The 17998-nt window shown below is 39.0% G+C and overlaps 2 protein-coding genes across 2 annotated transcripts; one reads left to right on the top strand and one right to left on the bottom strand.

The window, feature by feature from the left end:
- The first annotated feature begins 65 nt into the window (after nt 1-65).
- Nucleotides 66-8827, top strand: actr10 (actin related protein 10). The gene is made up of 13 exons (XM_036581808.1): nt 66-269; nt 2561-2633; nt 2720-2802; nt 2950-3058; nt 3176-3283; nt 3803-3870; nt 4349-4428; nt 4988-5023; nt 5134-5213; nt 5309-5382; nt 7543-7624; nt 7768-7969; nt 8079-8827. Exons 1-13 carry the CDS (start codon nt 193-195, stop codon nt 8258-8260), a joined length of 1254 nt encoding a protein of 417 aa, XP_036437701.1. The 5' UTR covers nt 66-192; the 3' UTR covers nt 8261-8827.
- Nucleotides 8828-13079: 4252 nt separating this feature from the next.
- Nucleotides 13080-14884, bottom strand: LOC118815579 (zona pellucida sperm-binding protein 4-like). The gene is made up of 8 exons (XM_036581802.1): nt 14560-14884; nt 14275-14462; nt 14101-14198; nt 13876-14033; nt 13617-13809; nt 13397-13544; nt 13253-13328; nt 13080-13183 (listed from the first exon to the last, which is right to left on the bottom strand). Exons 1-8 carry the CDS (start codon nt 14864-14866, stop codon nt 13107-13109), a joined length of 1245 nt encoding a protein of 414 aa, XP_036437695.1. The 5' UTR covers nt 14867-14884; the 3' UTR covers nt 13080-13106.
- Between the last annotated feature and the right edge of the window lie 3114 nt (nt 14885-17998).

Raw genomic sequence — 17998 nt, 5'->3', positions numbered from 1 at the left:
TCATTCATATGGATTAACTGATTTATTTATTTTTGTAACGGGGAAATGCTGGGGGTGCAATGTCTGCGAGCTCCGACCCACCCTGCAAATCTCGTCTCAGTCTCAGGCTGGCGGTAGCTGTTGTGTGGGCTTCTCTTTTCTGCACCAGCGAAACTGTGTTTATATTAAGCTAATTAGCGTAATTGATTGAAAATGCCCTTGTTTGAGGTTCTGGGCAGCGGAGGAGAGAAAACAGCTGTGGTCATTGATTTAGGAGCCGCATACACAAAGTGAGTCAGTCGTTTTGTTGTCAATTTAGCCAGCAAGCTAAATTGCTAATGAGAGTTAGCGGTTAGCCAGCGAGGTAGATTGAGTGTTTTTAGCCTCTTTGCTTAACTAACCACACAGTGACCTCCCCGTGTTTGTGTTTTGTTCCTGACACAAATCCATATGAGTGTTACATTTGGGGTTTAGATGTTACAGCTGTCTAGCTTAACTAATGGAAGATGACAGCTTAGCAGGTAGCTAGCTAGCTAAGCTAAACGCCAAATAATATGAACTTCAGTAGACCAGGGATACAGATTAGCTCCACAGTCACCTAAGAGAAACAGTATATCGTCATCATCTGCTTAGTGCCTTTAATTAAAAACCCATTTACGTCCTGATATGTTTGTCCGGGTGTCTAAAGTTAGATCGATATTTTTGTCCGAAAATGCACGGACAGTCCACTCATTCAGTGATCATTCGTGTCCTGTGAGCAGGGCTGTTGTTATGCTGGATGTATCCCATGGTAATCATGAAAATGTCCATTTAGTTATATAGGTTTATAGTTATATAGATGCTGCAGTACCAGCCTTCACTCTTCTGGGAAGGCTTTACACTAGATGTTGGAACATTGCTGTGAGGATTTGATTGCATATAGCCACAACAGCAATAGACAGGTCAGGTACTGATGTTGGATGATAAAGGTATCGGATGGTGCTCTATAACATGCAGTTCCACTGCTCCACATTTAGGGCTGAACAGTTTGGGAAAATATCTAATTGTGATTTTGCTGAGTAATGTTGTAACTATGATTATTTTACATGAATTAAGGTCCAAGGCTGTTTTTTTCTGGATTGCGGCTTGCGTGATGTGTGTTTTACCCCAGATAGCCAGATAGTTGTGGCTGTGTTGTCACACACACAGCACATGAGTGTTTGGTTGCTTCTATTGGTCTAATGCCGGGACCAAACTATACAAATTTTGCCTGATTTTGATATGATTTAACCGATAGCATGACAGAGTGTTGTCTGGTGAACATACATAAAGATGGCAAAGAGAAAGAGGGACGCTGCTGTTGCAGCTGTCAGGTGGAACAACGAAACAGAGTAAAGATACATTGACGTGGCAACCATAACCATTTATTTTTGATGTTTCCATGACAGAGTCCAAAAACATAAATGTCAGCGAAAATAGCACTTATAGCATCTGTTTACATACAGTGAACCTGCTGTCTAATTTTATTTAATGTTCTTGATGCACTAAAACATTCGTTACTTCTAAGTTCTCTTTTAACCATAGGCAGCCCATACTGTCCTCTTTGAGACCCTCAGGAACGGTTCCACGGCATTTTTCTTTCATTTTTTTTTCTCTTTTCAGAACACAAAACCGCCAGCAACACACATACCGCTTCTGTAGCCATGACTAGAAATTTCTTAACCCTTCTGCTCAACAACCTATGAACTCACGCAAGGATGTGAAGGTTGATTGGTTGGTTATAGTGCCAGAATATATGGTACTCTGATTGCTTAATCTGACATAGTGACCATTGGTGGATATTGTGTAGTCTGAACCCAGCATAAGGGGTGTCCAATCAGGGGTGTCCAATCTTATCACAGGATATACGTTAAAGGAACTCCAATCTCTTCAGTCATAATGCCCTGCAACATCATTATCAAAAAGAAATACAATGACCAGTAGATTGTCAACTCATCTACAGGAAGTTCATAAGCTCAGTGTTATTAGGTTAAATTTCTACACTTTTAAAGACAGCTTTGTTGATATTGTAGCCTATAATTAAATTTGCAGCTCTTATGATTTGCAAATTGTAAAAATATTGTTTCAAATTGCATTTTCGATTTAAAAATGATTAATCTTTCAGTCCTATCCACAGCCCAATGCTGTGTGGCTGTATACCTTTTTTGATGCTTGGCATTGGGCATGGTGATCCTTAGGCTCATGTGTGACTACTCCAGAGTGACCCATTATATTGAAGAAGCTTTTCAATTTTTATGATGGCAAATAAACAAGCTGTGTGTGCCCGCTTGAACACTTGAATCAGCATTTGGTGCACCTTGAAGGAGCTAAATTCATTTTTTGAAAGGAATGGATATATAGTGCATATAAATTCAAGACATATAGTTTGTCACCTTAGGAACAATGTAACGGATTATTTAAGTGGGTGTTGTAAGAACCACAGTGACAAGCTATTTGCTGTATAGTGTTCTTGTGGCTCACCCCAAGCACGTGTCATGAAGCACAGGTTTCTGTATTGCTTAGCAGTAATTTTTAATACAAAAAAACTGTGTTTAATTCACAGATGTGGCTTTGCTGGCGAGACTGGGCCCAGATTTATCATCCCTAGTGAGATCCAGCGCCCTGGGGTACAACAGGTGAGTCACTGTGTTGCAGCTGATAGGGTAAATAATGAAGCATAATTTATGGTTTCACCAGCTGAATGTGACCCTTATTATTTCAGCCCATCAAAGTGGTGCAGTTCAACATAAACACAGAGGAGCTGTACACCAACCTGAAGGATTTCATTCACATGTTGTACTTCAGGTAGGAGATGCATGCTCCATTGAATGTCCTGCTACTTGATATCTTATATAGCGTGTGCTGTATGTCTTTTATCTCTTGATATATTTAGATTATAGTTATTTCACAACACTGTGCTGAAATAATACTCAGGGTTGTCTGTGTCTACAGGCATTTGCTTGTAAATCCACGTGACCGGAGAGTTGTCATTATTGAATCCATCCTTTGCCCTTCACACTTCAGAGAAACACTGTCCAAGGTCTTCTTCAAGCACTTTGAGGTAACAAAATTTTGCAGGGATTTAGACTGGAATTGTTTTGGCTGAAGTGGGTTTTTGTACCTCTCTGACCCAAAATTCAAATTATCGATTGTTGCCTGTTGTAATTTTTTTTATTAGGTTCCGTCAGTCCTCTTTGCTCCCAGCCATCTAATGTCCATCATGACTTTGGGTATCAACTCAGCACTTGTGATGGATTGTGGATATACAGAAACTTTGGTGTTGCCAGTATCCTTTTTTGCATGCTTAGTATTTTTGCCAACACAAGTTTCCTATGTGATATTTACAGTCTAGGTCAAGGATAGTCATCTCAGCTTATTATACTATGGGCTGGTTTTCTGGACAGAGATTAAGCCTAGTCATAGACTATAATTTCCTGTTAATGGAATATCTCTGTCCAGATCCCTGTATAGTCTGCGATCGCATGTCTATGAAGTAGTTGAATTACAAGGTGTATCTGGATATGAGGTCCCTTTGGACATACAGCAGGTTGAAACAAGTACACCCTGACTACAGTCTCCAATGCAGCAGTGTTCAAATAAAGTTTTTGAAAGTGTTTTGTCCCTCAATTAATAACTTAAAAATATACAATATGCTGATTTTCAGCGGCCTTTCTTAGTTATTGCATGTATACTTTTAGGATGGCTAATGCAATATACCTGACTTGGGCTTTAATTCAAATATGTGATAAAGTTATCAGTGTTCCATGGAGTGTTCTGCAGAATATTTTGCCTTAATAGTTATTAGGTTTATGAAGGAATCCCTATCCTCTCTGCCTGGGAGGCCTTGCCGATGGGTGGAAAAGCCATTCACAAGTAAGTCAGGTGAAATCTCTGTTGAATAGAACTTTTTGTTTTACGCTTCCAAGCATTTATTCAGTAGTTGTTTTTTTTTCCAAGTTGGAGACAGTGAATAGTCTTAACTGTGTGAATAGATCCAGTGTTCAATGTAGAACTAGCAACCCCCATTGGGTCCAGTTCAGCAGTAGTGTTCGTCATATAAATTCACTGTGAGCTATATACACAGTATTTAACATACTGTATTTTTTGGCAATATTCAGATGGATGTTTTGGAAATGAAAAAATGGCTCCTAGAGGAGTGGCCTTGAAAGTCTAAAAAGGGAGGTGGGGGGTGGAGTACTTGTCAGCAAAGCATCCGTACAAAATCATGTTTGTAACAGGTCACTAATATTAAAAGGCAGACTGGAGTATGATGTATGTATACATGTTTGGAATTCGTGTATATTTGCATTCATTGTTTTTTTTTTGTTTTTTTTGTACCACTTCCTTTTAGGGAGTTGGAAAGTCTACTGACAGAACAGTGTACAGTGGATACAGATTCGGGAACTGGTCAAAGTTTACCCACTGTGTTAGGTAACATTCTCATATAGTGCTATAGCCACTAGGCTCTGTGATTCTGTATATTCTAGGTTATGTAGAACCATGATCACAGACAAGACACTTTTTAATGTAGAACCATGAATCAGTGTTTTGGGTGTGATTGTGTCTGTTTGCCATCTTTTCTCTCAACAATGCACAGTTAGTTTGCCCTAAAGGCTTACTGCAGGCCTGTTTCAAACTGCAGGGATCTGAACCTTCCACAGCTATGAATTATGAATACTGCTGCTGGCCTACTTTTTCCTTCTTGCTCTCTTTTGAAATAAGTCAGGTTCATCTTGTTAATGGTATGCAGGTAGTTTGAATCATACAGCCCCACTTTAGCCACCCACTGCTCTTTCCATATATAGGAAGAACAGAAAGATGTTGCCATCATGGTTAGCTTTCAGTGTAGCACTTATGTAAGTATTATATTGCAGACCAAAACAAAGGCCAGGTTCTACTGGTCTTTCATCATGAAAAGTCAAGAAAATCTGTGAGCTAGAACAGATTGCCTGCCCTCTGCTGTATTTGACATCAGTTTTGTGTGTTTCAGGCTCTGTCCCAGAGGAAGTTGTTGAAGATATCAAAGGTCAGCACCAAAACAACAATGGATTATTAAAATAGTAAAATTGTAGTTAAACACAAAAGATTTACCAAATATTTTTGTTTGCTTATTTTCCTTTTTTATTATGCAATTAGTTAGAACATGCTTTGTCAGTGACCTGCAGAGAGGCCTGAAAATCCAGGAGGCCAAGTTCAACATGGAAGGAACTGCAGAGGTATGTTCAGCGTGAAGTAAAATCTGAATGTTTATACACTTCGGCTATTTATACTGTTGCTTCAAAGCAATACAGAGTTGTCTTTCTCTCACTAGAGACCCGCTCCTCCACCCGATGTTGATTATCCCTTGGACGGAGAGAAGATTCTGCATATTAAGGGGTCAATTAGGTAAACCTGCCATGATTTTTAAAAAATTACCTTGTTTATTTCACATTTATCACAATTCCTCGATATTTCCCATGTTTTTATTTACCATTTACCCTAACTTCCCTTATTTCCTTTTTATTGGCATTTGTATTGTACAAACCCAATTCCTAAAAAAAACAACATCAGAACAGTAGATGAAATGCAAAAAAACAGGTCTTTTACAGGTATTAATACCAGCACAAAGACGTATTTAACACTTTATTACCTACATTGAGACACTTCTGCCTTTGAATACTTTTGTGCTTTACACTTGCATTTTTTCTTTTTTGACAGACCCATAAAGTGTTGTATAGCCTCAGATTCAGCATTACTAAAAAAGTATAAAAGTGTAAAGATATTTCTACACACTGTGAATTAACCCATAAAACTGCAGTATTAAAAAACTAGCTTTTTTGCCAAAAAAAAAAGTAAACCATGATATCAAAAGAAAATTTTAAGTTTAAACTTGGTTATTTTTTATTTTTGACTTCTTTTTGTTTTTAAGTTATGCTCTTTTGTCTGGGAAGTGTCCCTATGCGTTTTTTTGGAACATTGCTTATGTAGAAAAAAGGTTCTTTTGGCTTTTTCAAAAGATCACTTTGTAAACCCTACACAAAAAAGGAGTTCTTTTTTATTTTATCTTTATCTTTTGCATCGTGATGCCAAAATCACTCACATCTTTTGAATAATATGATTTGATGATATAAATAAATATATTTATTTTTTTTTGTTTTGTTTTTGGGTTGCTTTTATTTTTCCTACCATGACTTTCTCTGAATCAAAATGTCCCAATTGGCTGAGGCTGCCTAATCAACAACACTGCAACACATTCTAAAAAACTTGGTACAGGGGAAATTTGACGAATGATCAAAACTTTCCACATATAAACAGATAAATAGCCAACAGGGGATACTATTATGATTGTGTATACACACTTTGCGAAAAAACAACATAAGCAAATAGTCCAGTAGTTTAAGAACGTTTCTAAATGTGTTATAGCAAGGAATGTAGGGATTTCACCATCTCTCCTCCAAAACATTATGAAAACATTCAGAGAATCCAGAGAAATCTCAATGCATAATGGGGTAGGCCAAAAACAATATTGAATGCCTGTGACTTCGTTCCATTAGACATCACTGCATTAAAAGCGACATGCTTCTGTAATGAATATAACCACATGGGTTTGGGAATACTCCAGAAAACATCTGTCAGTAAACACAATTCATCGCACATGTACAAATGCAAGTTAAGACTCTGCTTTGCACTGACGTTTAGTGGAAACGTGTGCCGTGGTCTGACCAGTCCACCTTTTGAAATGCGTTTTGACATAATGATCATTGTCTTCTTGGGGCCAAAGAGGAACAGGACCATCCCAGTTGTTGCCAACGCAAAAAGTTCATAAGCCAGTGTCTGTAATGGTATTGGGGTGTGTTCGCGCCAAGGGCGTTAGTAACTTGCACATTTGTGAAGGCACCAATAATGCTGAGAGGTATGAACGCGTTTTGGAGCAACCTAAGCTGCTATTTGGACAGCATCTTTTTTCAAGGATGTCCCGGCTTTTTTAAGCAAGACTGCCAAGCCTCATTCTGGACGTGTTCAAACAGTGTGGCTTCAAAGTAAGAAAGTACAAGTACTAAACTGGCCTGCCTGCATTTCAGGCCTGTCTCCCTTGTTCCACATAATAAAACGCAACATATGACAATGGCGGCCCTGGACTGTTGAACAGCTGTGTTATCGAGCAAGAATGCAAAGAAAATGCACTTTCACAACTACAACAAATTGGTGTCCTCAGTTCCCAAACGATTAGTGAATGTTGTTAAAAGGAAAGGCCCCTGTCCCAACTGTTTTGGGACATGTAGGCAGTACATTTAGAAAAAGTGTGTGTGTGTTTTTTATGTATGTTTTACATATATATACAAAAACAGTAAAGATAATTTGTTGAGTACTAACCTTTATTAATTTAATACAGGTCAAATCTATGTTTATTTACACTTTTCCTGCTGAATTGGGTTTGTAATTTAATTTTTTTTTGTGAACAAGGATCTAGCTTTTTGAAACAGGATTATTTCTTTGTTCCATTAGATTTCTACTGCTATGTAATATGTACATTCTTGCCTTCATGACAAAATTCACTTTTTCCAGAGACTCCATTGCTGAGATGCTGTTTGAACAGGACAATGAAGAAAAGTCTATTGCTACTCTAGTGCTTGACACTCTGGTTAAGGTAAAAAAACTACCTCATTTCCACTAAAAACAACACATTTTCATTTAACAATCAACACCACACTGAAGCTTAAACTAAAACGTTACAACAGTTCTGGTAATCATACTTGAAATGTTCATGTTTTTGTGCTTGTTCTCAATCAGTGCCCCATTGACACACGGAAAGTTCTGTCTGAAAACTTGGTAGTAATTGGTGGGACATCCATGCTACCTGGCTTTCTTCATCGCCTCCTGGCTGAGATCCGTTTGCTGGTGGAGAAACCTAAATACTGTGATGCTCTAGCTACGAAGAGCTTTCGCATTCACAGTCCACCAGCCAAGCCCAACTGCACTGCATGGCTGGGAGGTGAGAGAGAATGTCTTTTAAGTGTCCTGTTAACATATGTTTAAGGTTTAGGACAATTGAAGACCGTTTAAAATGTATTGGAAATTGTTTTCTGTTTCTGCATGTGCAGGGGCCATATTTGGAGCGTTGCAAGATATATTGGGTAGTCGATCAGTGTCCAGAGACTACTACAACCAGACAGGCCGCATTCCTGACTGGTGCTCCCTCAGCAGCCCTCCACCAGAATCACTGTATGACCCTGGAAAGACGCCCCCACCACTCATGAAGCGGGCCTTCTCAACGGAGAAATAATCCACAAGTCTCTTTTTCTGAGACAGTGAGACAGATATTTAGTTACAGCCTCAAAATCCATGCCTCCTACCTGACCTCTTTGTCTTTCGTGTCTCTCAAAAATGGTTATGTGTAGCCGTTGCATTTTATTTGTGGTTTTGGAGTAACATTAACCAAAATGACCAACAGCAAGAAGAAGAGCCACTAGGGGGCAGTCAGTATCACAGTAAACTCTGTGTGAGAGCTATTTGTGATCATTTCTCCTGAGCTTTGTGGCACAGACGTTTGAGCAAATTATTAAATAATGAAAGTAAATAGAAAAGAACTTGAACACTCTTTAAGCTTCTTAGCATATGAATCCCCTGCAGTGACTGAAATACGGTAATTCTGTAGATATCACAGTTGAGGATTGTGAAATAGCATTGTTATTAAGAATATTTTTCATTGCATGTGTATTTTCACTGCTTTAGAAATTGTTGCATTGCCTAAAGACAGTTACTTATGTTTAATTTATTTACATTTCAGACAAAAAATACCAAAAAGATATTGACTCGTGTATATTAACAAAAATAAACATTCCAAAACAATTCTTTTTGGTGTCACTTACCTTCTTTTAAAAATTAAATATTCAATTTCAATGTTTTATGTGTTGTTCAGTTTTACCATTGTGGTGTTATACATTTCTCAAAGACGAGTTAAGATTATATCATCTTGACAGGGGAAAACTTTAAAGCAGTGTTGTTTACATGTCTGTCATATAGATGACAGCCAGTGTAATAGGTGGTTGCTTTAAGGAAGTTACCTTTGATCTACACACGCCTCAAGTTTCAGCAAGTTTCAGCACTCTCTCCCTACTCTCCCTACAGACCTTAATCTGTATGTGCCTTATGTCACTTTAGTGTTAATTTCAGGACCTTCTATATTATTTTTTTATTATTCTATTTTTCTACAATTAGTGTTTATTTTTACCATGTGTTTTTTTAGTGTCTATTTAAATACACACTTTTCCTGTTTACTTTCTATTTAATGTTATTGTTACACCATGGGGTCTGAGAGTAACACAATTTCAATACTCTGTATGTCCTGTACATATTGTAGTATTGACAATAAAGCTGACTTGACTAAATATTAAAAAAAATGCATTAAATTGATTTTGCTTATATCTGCAGATTAAATGTTCCTACTGCTCTTTCTTTTAAACACGCCTATTTTTATGCATTGTTGCCACATATATGTATGTGTTTGTGTATTTTCAAAGACTTCCTCTTTATCGTTTGCAGTAAACTGTTCTGGAATCTGCAGTCTGTTATTGTTCAGCTACACCCACTTTTATTGTTTGGCCTTAAATTACTGGATAGACATCATACTGACTGATTAATATAATCAATAGTGACAGTCCTAGTTTTGAATAAGTTATTTTTTTCTGACAGTTCTGTTCATGTAATGTTTGGGTGTTAGGCTATAACAGGTTCTCCTTCTGTTAAAAGGTTAAGTTTGGCACGCCTCAAGTTTCAGCAAGCTTTAGGCCTCATGGTCTGGCAAGGTCAGCTCGAGGTTTTGGAAGCTTGCTTAACACCCTGCCACATCCCTTCCAAAAGGCAACAACCTCCATTACAGGAACAAGTACATCACCAACCCCTTCTCCCCACCAAAAGGCACCACAAAGTGCAAAGACTATATACACCTGCTGATGTCCAGTCCAACCAAGAGCTGCAGGGCAAAGTTAAAGAGTTGTCTTGGAAGACTTTGTTGCGCAAGCAAAGCCTAAACAGCAGCCAGTGCACAGAGACCACCCACTTCACCCAGCAGTGTAACCGTGAAGTATGGTGAGAATGAGGTGCAAGTACAAGTGAAGCGGGACTTATTTGTCAAAATAAGCCAAAAATGGACCAGCCCCTCCCTACTTGATGGCAATGGTCAAATCTCGAACTGTACCACGAGCCCTTCGAGCTTCGAGTACAGCTCGGCTTGACCCGCCATCCTTCAAGGCGCGTGGAAGGCAAGCATCTAGACTGTTCTCTGTGCTGGCACCCAGGTGGTGGAATGAACTCCCACTGGCTGTCCGTACAGCAGAGTCTCTCGCTGTCTTCAAACGCAGACTGAAGACACACCTGTTTATTCAGCACTTAAATGAGCACTAAATTAAGTATTGATTGTACTGTATTGTACAGCACTTATGTATTGTATTGCACTGTTCTGTGTTTAACTCTGTCCCTTTTTCACTAGGTGTCAATGACCTTCTGATTCTAGCAGTATCTGAGCTTAGGACTGGCTTTCTATCTAACCTATTGGTAGCTAGCGAAGATAGACAAATCTCTGGATAGACAAAGCACTTTTTGTAAGTCGCTCTGGATAAGAGCGTCTGCTAAATGATGTAAATGTAAATGTAAATGTATTTGCTGCTGGTCGGCTGGTTAACCCTTCGTCTGTGATTTTGGGTGACTGTGCTGTTACAGAAGAGGACACTGTTGCTGGAGATCTGGTCTTTCACTCTGCACTTCATGGCTGTAACAGTTTGAAAATTGTAGGGTCTGTTTAACTGCATAAAGCTGGTTCTGTTCTGCTGTGTAATTGAGTTGTTGATCTTTTTCTCCTTTTTCTAGATCACTGAGGAGACAGTCATGTACATCTTCAATCTTGTCTACAATTCAAGTATTCCTGACATGCAAAGCCTTCAGTTCAGAATTTCTCTTAACAAAACCAGTGTTTTGGAAATGTTACACACAGTTTGGAATTCTAACCATGTATGAGCTGACAGGCAATACAATGTGAGCAACAATGCTCTGTGGCCAACCTGGATTCCTTATGTGTTTACCAAAGCAGTAGAAGATACCCTGTTTTTTTTCCTTGAGATTCATGGCTGGTTTGTATGTACAGACTTCTCATTCCCGTCACTCCCCCTAGATGTGTTATGGATCTTGTTTGCTGTTTTTTCAAAATATAGCTTGTCTTTCACCTTTGCAGATGAGTGGATGTTGGAGAGGACCTCTGATGTCTATTTTTTGGGAGACATGAATATTTAAGCATCTGTGATGCAGTTTAACCAAGTGGGCCTTTGTGTGTTTTGTGGACAATTATGAGGCAGCTGCAAGTCCTAATTTGAATGCAGATCCCCAATATACTCTCATTGAAAAATCATGGGTAAGAACAACTTCATTATGATGATGATTATTTATAATGTTGACAGTCTTTCTTTCCAGATATGGTGTTTTGCTACTAGAAAGATCTCTAACTCCAGCTTCATACCCCTGCTACAAAATGACAGGCATTCCCGTTTCAAGAAGACGCTGGCTCTGTAATTTATGAAGCCAGTGTCAGACTTTCTGAGCATTGCTGGTCAGGTACTTCAATAATGCAAGCTGGACATCACATGTCTCCTGAAGGCACCTGCAGCTTCTCTCTCCCACAGATGTAGAGTGTAGGTGTTGATCCTTCAAAACCAATCAGTATGACTTGATTAACCTATGACTCAATTAGGCATTAGTCATGTGGCTTGAGAGATGTTTTTTTTTCTTCCTCTTTCTAGTTGGACATCTGCAGATAGAGATGACCAACAGTGCAGCTGCTATAAAACAAACTGTGTATACAGTAACAGCAGAATTCTGGAAACAAATCAAGGTATGAAATTTAAGTTATTTAACTGCTGGATTTTTTTCTATTTTCCGTACGATTTCATGAATCTATAATTTCTCCACCACAGATATGCAGTGGGAGGGGAGAGCCTCCTTTGTGCTGACCTCTGTAAGTTTATAGTGTGTTGTCTATATTAAAGAATTGGATTTGTATATGTGTAGGGGGCTGCATATCTGGGCTTTGAATCGGTTTCCAGTCTGGGATTTTGTAATCACTAGTAGGTGAGACAGCAAATAGCCAATCAGTTATATTAACAGGGCCCAGTTTCCCAAAAGCATCTTAGTGTTAAGATGGTCTTAACTGGTAAAGAACATTCGCTGTGATGCTCGCTCTACCATCTAAAATTCATCTTTGTGCTAAGATGGTTTTGGGAAACCCAGCCCAGTTCAGTTAAATACAAGAGACTACAAATAACCTGAGATGTTTGACTTTGGAATTGATGACCTCTTGTTTGTTTTGTTTTTTTCCTTAAGATGACTGCTGGCTTGTTCTCATGATAATGTATGGTAAAAATTGGGCTGGTATGCTAATGTACACTGCTCTCAAATCCATTTTGGTGGTTGTGCGGTGGAAGAGGGCTCAACAAGAGCCACAGTAGAGCAGAGACCATGTGTTAGAGCTGTTCAATTAACTTCAATTATAACAGGTTCTCCTTCTGTTAAAAGGTTAAGTTTGGAAGCATTTCACTTTATTCTAATGATGGTGTTTTGCATTTGGTTTTACCACTTCAACCTATATTAAATGTAGAAAATGAACAAAGAGCACTATTTTCAAAATTCTGACAGCTGAATTCCCCAGAAGTGGCTGTTTATTACAGCAGGTCTTTCAACCCTGGACCTGGAGAATCCCTGCCTTTTCAACATGTTCCCTGCTTCAACACAACTTATTCAATAATCAGCTAATTAAATAAAAACCCTTACTGAGCTGAAGTGAGAGAGCAGGAAAACACTAAACCTGCATTCCATCACAGGGTGCTTTAGCCTTGTTCTGATGTTCCTAACACACTGATCACAGGATCATTTCAAACCCATATTTAGAATATACAAGGATGGCTCCCTTGGAAGTAAAAACACAAAATGAAATGGATAAGTAACAAAATAATGTAATAAAATGCCATCAGGAAATGGTCTGGTATTCCCAATAACTAGTTTGGATGTGCAGTTTCTTGAACCAGAAACAAACTAGCTTGTAATGCAGACAAGAGTCAGTTCAAGTTTATTTAAAAGTAGATCAGTTACACAGAGATTATCAGTTCACCACTAGAGACCACATCATCCGGACTAGTTGATGCAAATCTGAAGACGTCTCTCCCTGAAAAAGAGAACATGTTCATCAAATGGTTAGTTCAGAGATATTTACCAAGCCAGCTGAAGCACTCACTTTGTCGGTTGCATCTTTGTTCACAGGAGTCTGTTGCTGTTGAATAGCACACTGTTGTACTACAGTGGATGAACACCTGAAAGAAGAAACATTATAGCAGGACAGTGGAGTAGATAATTTAATATTGAAACCGCAGCCTCATACCCTTTCCTTCAGAGGGATCAGCGATGCAGGATCCACAAAAGTGAACATTTTTACAACGAAGCGCTTGTAATGGCTGGGGAACTGAAGGCCAGAGGAGCCATTGACCGGAACCAAGCTGGTCAGGTAACGGTCATCCTGGTAAGGGCACCTATAAAAACATCATAAGCTAAACTCGGAGCACCAGTAAGTGGGGGGAGCAAGCCAGCTTTAGGCTACATACCCATTAACTAGAAGGTCCCACTGGGGCAGGCTGAGTGGGTTAGGGTTGGATGTTGCCCAGCAGCGTTCCAAGTTCAAGACAACTTTGGGGTCAGTTCTCTCCAAAATGTGCACTTCAACATATATAGGCTCCTGCAGAACTTTTGTGACCGGGTAGTCATCCTCACTGTAGTACGAGGAGTATGCCACATCACCTGCAATGAATGACATTTACACAAAACCCTGTATTTTGTGACAAATTAAGTGCACTCATGGCTTACTTTCCACACATCCTTTAGAGGCACATTGTCCACTGCCCAGTCTAAGCTTCACTCTGAGGGGTCCAAGAACAGCGACTGGTAGAGGTGGAGGAACAGTATTGATCTGTGCAACCAGTGCCTGAACTGCACTTTCAGAGTACCTACACTGGAAGAGGAGCCTAACGAGAAAAAGGCAAAGTCAGTGGTAAATAGGTCACTTGACAACAAGCAAATAAAGTCACTTACTCAAATTGGCTGTCCCTTGTGATGAAACCTAGGGGTCCGACCCCCACCTCATAAGATGAAGTCATTGTGTTTTCATAGATTATATAACCACCTTCTTCCTGTGAGCAATAAAACAGATGACTTGCACCACTTAAAGATCATGCATCTACACAAACTACCTGAATTAATACTTACAGACACCTTCGTTCCACAAGCTGTGACAGGGAACTGATAAATTATAAAGGCACCAGTGGTTCCAACAGGGCTGCAAGAGGATTCATTTCCACTCAACAGATGGACTGAATCCAAGCTTAACTTGGGCAGTGTGGCATCTTTAGCCACCACTACAACAAACTGGCCATCTCGAATGCACTGGACAGTCACTGGCAGTATAAAATGGAAAGAAAAATGCTTCAGTGACTCTGCAGAATTCTTGGCATTTCCTAAGAGAGTAAAGTTGTTGTACTGAAAGATCCTCACCTGCCTTCCCATAGTAGCATTGTTGCCCATCAAAGCAGCAATTTATGGTTGCACATTCAGCAGCACTGATGTCAGGTTGCCCACACGGCACTTTATCAGACACATCTACAGCACATCTCGGTGAAGCTTCTGCTTGGAATACTGGCTGCTGTGACTGAACTGAATCAGGCAACTGTTGCGCATGCTCCTGAGAAGGCAAAGTTCTAGGTCTCAGGCCTGGAAATACCTGTTGTGGAAACACTACATGGCACACAGAGAAAAGCAAACATAGTGTCACCAAACCAAACATATTGCAGCTTTCTACCATTGTGCCAAGTGCTTATGTTGAAACCCTTTCATCACTGTTTATACTCTGTTGAGTAATCTTCCATAATGATGACTCCACCCCTTGATTTAATGCTTTTCAGTTGTCTCAGCGTGACTGGTAAACTAGGCTTGACTGAAGCTGTTAATCAACCAGGACTGGAAGGTGATGAGTGTTAAATGGAGAAGGTGGGGTTTCATAATTGATTGTGAAAAACATCGCACGTAGGACCTAGGGGTATTTTACAGTCAGCTGGAGAACTTTGGGCCTAAACGATCCAGCTAACTGAGAAATATTCTACTGATCCTAACTCATCGGTTAGAAGATGAAGAAGGATCTGAGATAAAAGTAAAATGGACTTTGCCCTAATTATTATTTAATGACTGTTTTTCTCTCCGTTAGAAATGTTTCCTGAGTAGAGAAAACACCTTTTCAAAGCCTTAATATTGTAAGAATATCCCTGTTTTATTAAAAATGATGCACACAATTTGGTTTAATCCAAAGTACATTTTTTACTTCAAAATAGTGGATGCATAAAAAAATGCTCAAACATAAAACTGGCATCAGTTTCAAGAAGAGTCTGATTTCTTCTTTAAAAATACATGTTCTCATTCCTGGATCCGGAGTACCATTTACCTGCACAATTTACATTTTCCCTTACTCCCACTAGATGCACCTAATGAACAAATTAAGAACCCTTCCTGAGGTGAACTGGGTATGTTAGAACAGGAAAACACTATAACATTGCAGGGCAACGGTACCACAGAACCTTGTTTGAGGACCACTGACATGAGATGTTTACGTTCTAGTGTCTGGTAAAAGTTGGAGTTTTAGAAAGTTCCTTGCTTTGATATGGTTTTAGTAGCTTAAGTCTCAGCATGACTGCAAATTCACCCAGTGCCTTTAACCTACAGGTTCCCAAACTGGTCCCAGAGCAGCCCCTGCACTGCACATTTTAGTGTTTTCATGTCATGAAGGGCTTGATAATGAGCTGATTAGTTGGATCAGGTGTGTTGGGAACATGGGAATCACCCACAGTAGGGCTGGGAGCCTCTGTCTTTAACTAAAGGTTCTCCTGTCCTGGAAAATATATTTTAGGGCCAGTTTTCCAGACCCAGATTAAACCTATGCTTGTATTAAAAAGAATTTACAATTGTGATCCACAATTGGCATTGCAATTTATTCTAAAACTATAATTAATCCATCTCTAGCAAACTGTAGTGTTTTTATGGTCAAACACACCCATTCCAACCCAAGGAAAACCAGAAGCAGGGTCAAGAACCACCACCAAAAACCATGCTGTGCTCATTCATGCAAATGTTTCATACTCGATTAGAGTTTTGAACTGAAGGTGGGAAATGTAAGCCTACATTTAAATAAAGAGATTCATAGGCTACACTAGAGTGCAAGAAGCAGTGTGCTTTAAAGTTTAATTATTGTAGTAAAGTGGTTTAAAGTTTAATTATTGTAGTAAAAAGAACAACAGAACAAGGCATTTGCCATTTTATCCCTAATTTGATTGGTTAGGACTAAGAATCCACTTCTTCTCACTCGCGTGACCTAAATCAGGGGTGTCCAAGCTCATCCTCAAAGGGACGGTGTGGAGGAATGAAAACGTGGCCACACAGGCCCTTTGCAGGTAAGACTGGACCCCCTGACCTAAACTGTCACATAAAGTGACTATTTCAATAACATGGAAAAGACTGGTCACCGAGTACATTTGTAGAGTTTGTAAACATTCATTTATCCAGACACACAAGTGCTGTGATTGCTTGCATAATGTTGAAGACACAAACTGGGTAAAACCCACAAAGAGAATTCAAAGCTGGGCCCCTTCCTGTCAAACTGACTCACTGTCAGCACAACACTGTCTTTCTCCAGTGCTCTACCCTCGGTACATCAATGTGTTTGGCCATTCAGAATGCTTCACTTAACAGGTATACTCACCAATGGCCAAAAAAACAGTGTGACAGTTCTAACTCCTACTTTGATGAAAAACCATATGGCGTCATGAAAACAATGTAAATAGCAGTTTTCAGCTGTTTTGTTGTGTAACAAAAGAACCAAACTTACTAAGACCTTTAATATAAAGGAGAATTCCACCATTTTTTTTTTTAATTATTTCTGCATAATTCAGTCCTTGACAAAATCATACAGAGTGGTTTGATCTGAAATGGTTTACTGTGGAGATCACTACAGACTTGGCTTTTCTTTACAGTGGTAGTAATAGAACCCAGGGGTCACAATGTCTGTGACACAGATGTAGCTATTTTACTTGATAGCCAAAATGACCGGTGAACCTATATGTATCTTCTGAGGTTTATATGTAATTGATGATTACAAAATAGTGGTAAATTCCAAAAAGAAAGGTTTTCTAAGTTTCAATAGGATACGTTTTTGTCCAATAACTCCCTGTATGTTTCTCTCCACCATATATGTGTATTTTAAATATATTCAAAGCTATCATAAAATCATGTTCCAGGTATCAGGCAATGTGTTAGTAGCCATTTAGTGTAATAGTTTTAGAGGCTTTAAACACCTTAAATGTCTGGTTTCTATCACCATTACTGTGAACAATTCTGACTCTGTAAGTTGCTCTAAAATGACACATCAAAGTAAATCACTGTAAATGACTTCGTTTTTATCTTAACTATTTCACTATGCAGAGACTGAAAAATTGGTGGAATTCACTTTTAACAAAGAAATGGTTTTTTGAGTGTTCTTTAGCAAAGAAAATGGTTCTGTATAGAACCATGAACACTCAGAGTCCCCTTTGCAGGGTGAAATGGTTCTTCAGATTGATTGAGATTATGCTGTATACGGTTCTATATAGAATCTTTTTGTAAAGGGTTCTTCTATTGTTACAATGTCAAGCTTGTAATAATAGAAGAACCCTTTTGGGTGCTACAATTTCAAAAAGGTTCTATACAGAACCATTTACAGCACATTCTCTGTCAATCTGAAAAACCCCCTCATAAGGCAAAGTTCTTTGAGTGTTCATCGTTCTACATAGAACCACTTTCTTTGCTAAAGCACTCTTGAGGAACATCTTTTTAAGATTGCATCAGTAAAAAAAAGCGACTCTTGTGATGTAATCTCATTTATAATTCATGATCAGTGTTGAGTTTAAGGATT

This window comes from Colossoma macropomum, unplaced genomic scaffold (genome assembly GCF_904425465.1).
Source record: "Colossoma macropomum unplaced genomic scaffold, Colossoma_macropomum, whole genome shotgun sequence".
In the NCBI taxonomy this organism is placed as follows: Eukaryota; Metazoa; Chordata; class Actinopteri; order Characiformes; family Serrasalmidae; genus Colossoma; species Colossoma macropomum.
This window is presented reverse-complemented; position numbering and strand designations above follow the sequence as displayed.

Coding starts and splice junctions, on each gene's coding strand:
- LOC118815579 (XM_036581802.1), bottom strand. CDS start 14,866: ATGGTAGAAAGCTGCAATATGTTTGGTTTGGTGACACTATGTTTGCTT. Junction 14,199..14,274: donor CTTGTGGAACGAAGGTGTCT/GTAAGTATTAAT, acceptor TATTGCTCACAG/GAAGAAGGTGGTTATATAAT. Junction 13,545..13,616: donor TGGGACCTTCTAGTTAATGG/GTATGTAGCCTA, acceptor ATGTTTTTATAG/GTGCCCTTACCAGGATGACC.
- actr10 (XM_036581808.1), top strand. CDS start 193: ATGCCCTTGTTTGAGGTTCTGGGCAGCGGAGGAGAGAAAACAGCTGTG. Junction 3,871..4,348: donor GGTGGAAAAGCCATTCACAA/GTAAGTCAGGTG, acceptor ACTTCCTTTTAG/GGAGTTGGAAAGTCTACTGA. Junction 5,383..7,542: donor CATATTAAGGGGTCAATTAG/GTAAACCTGCCA, acceptor CACTTTTTCCAG/AGACTCCATTGCTGAGATGC.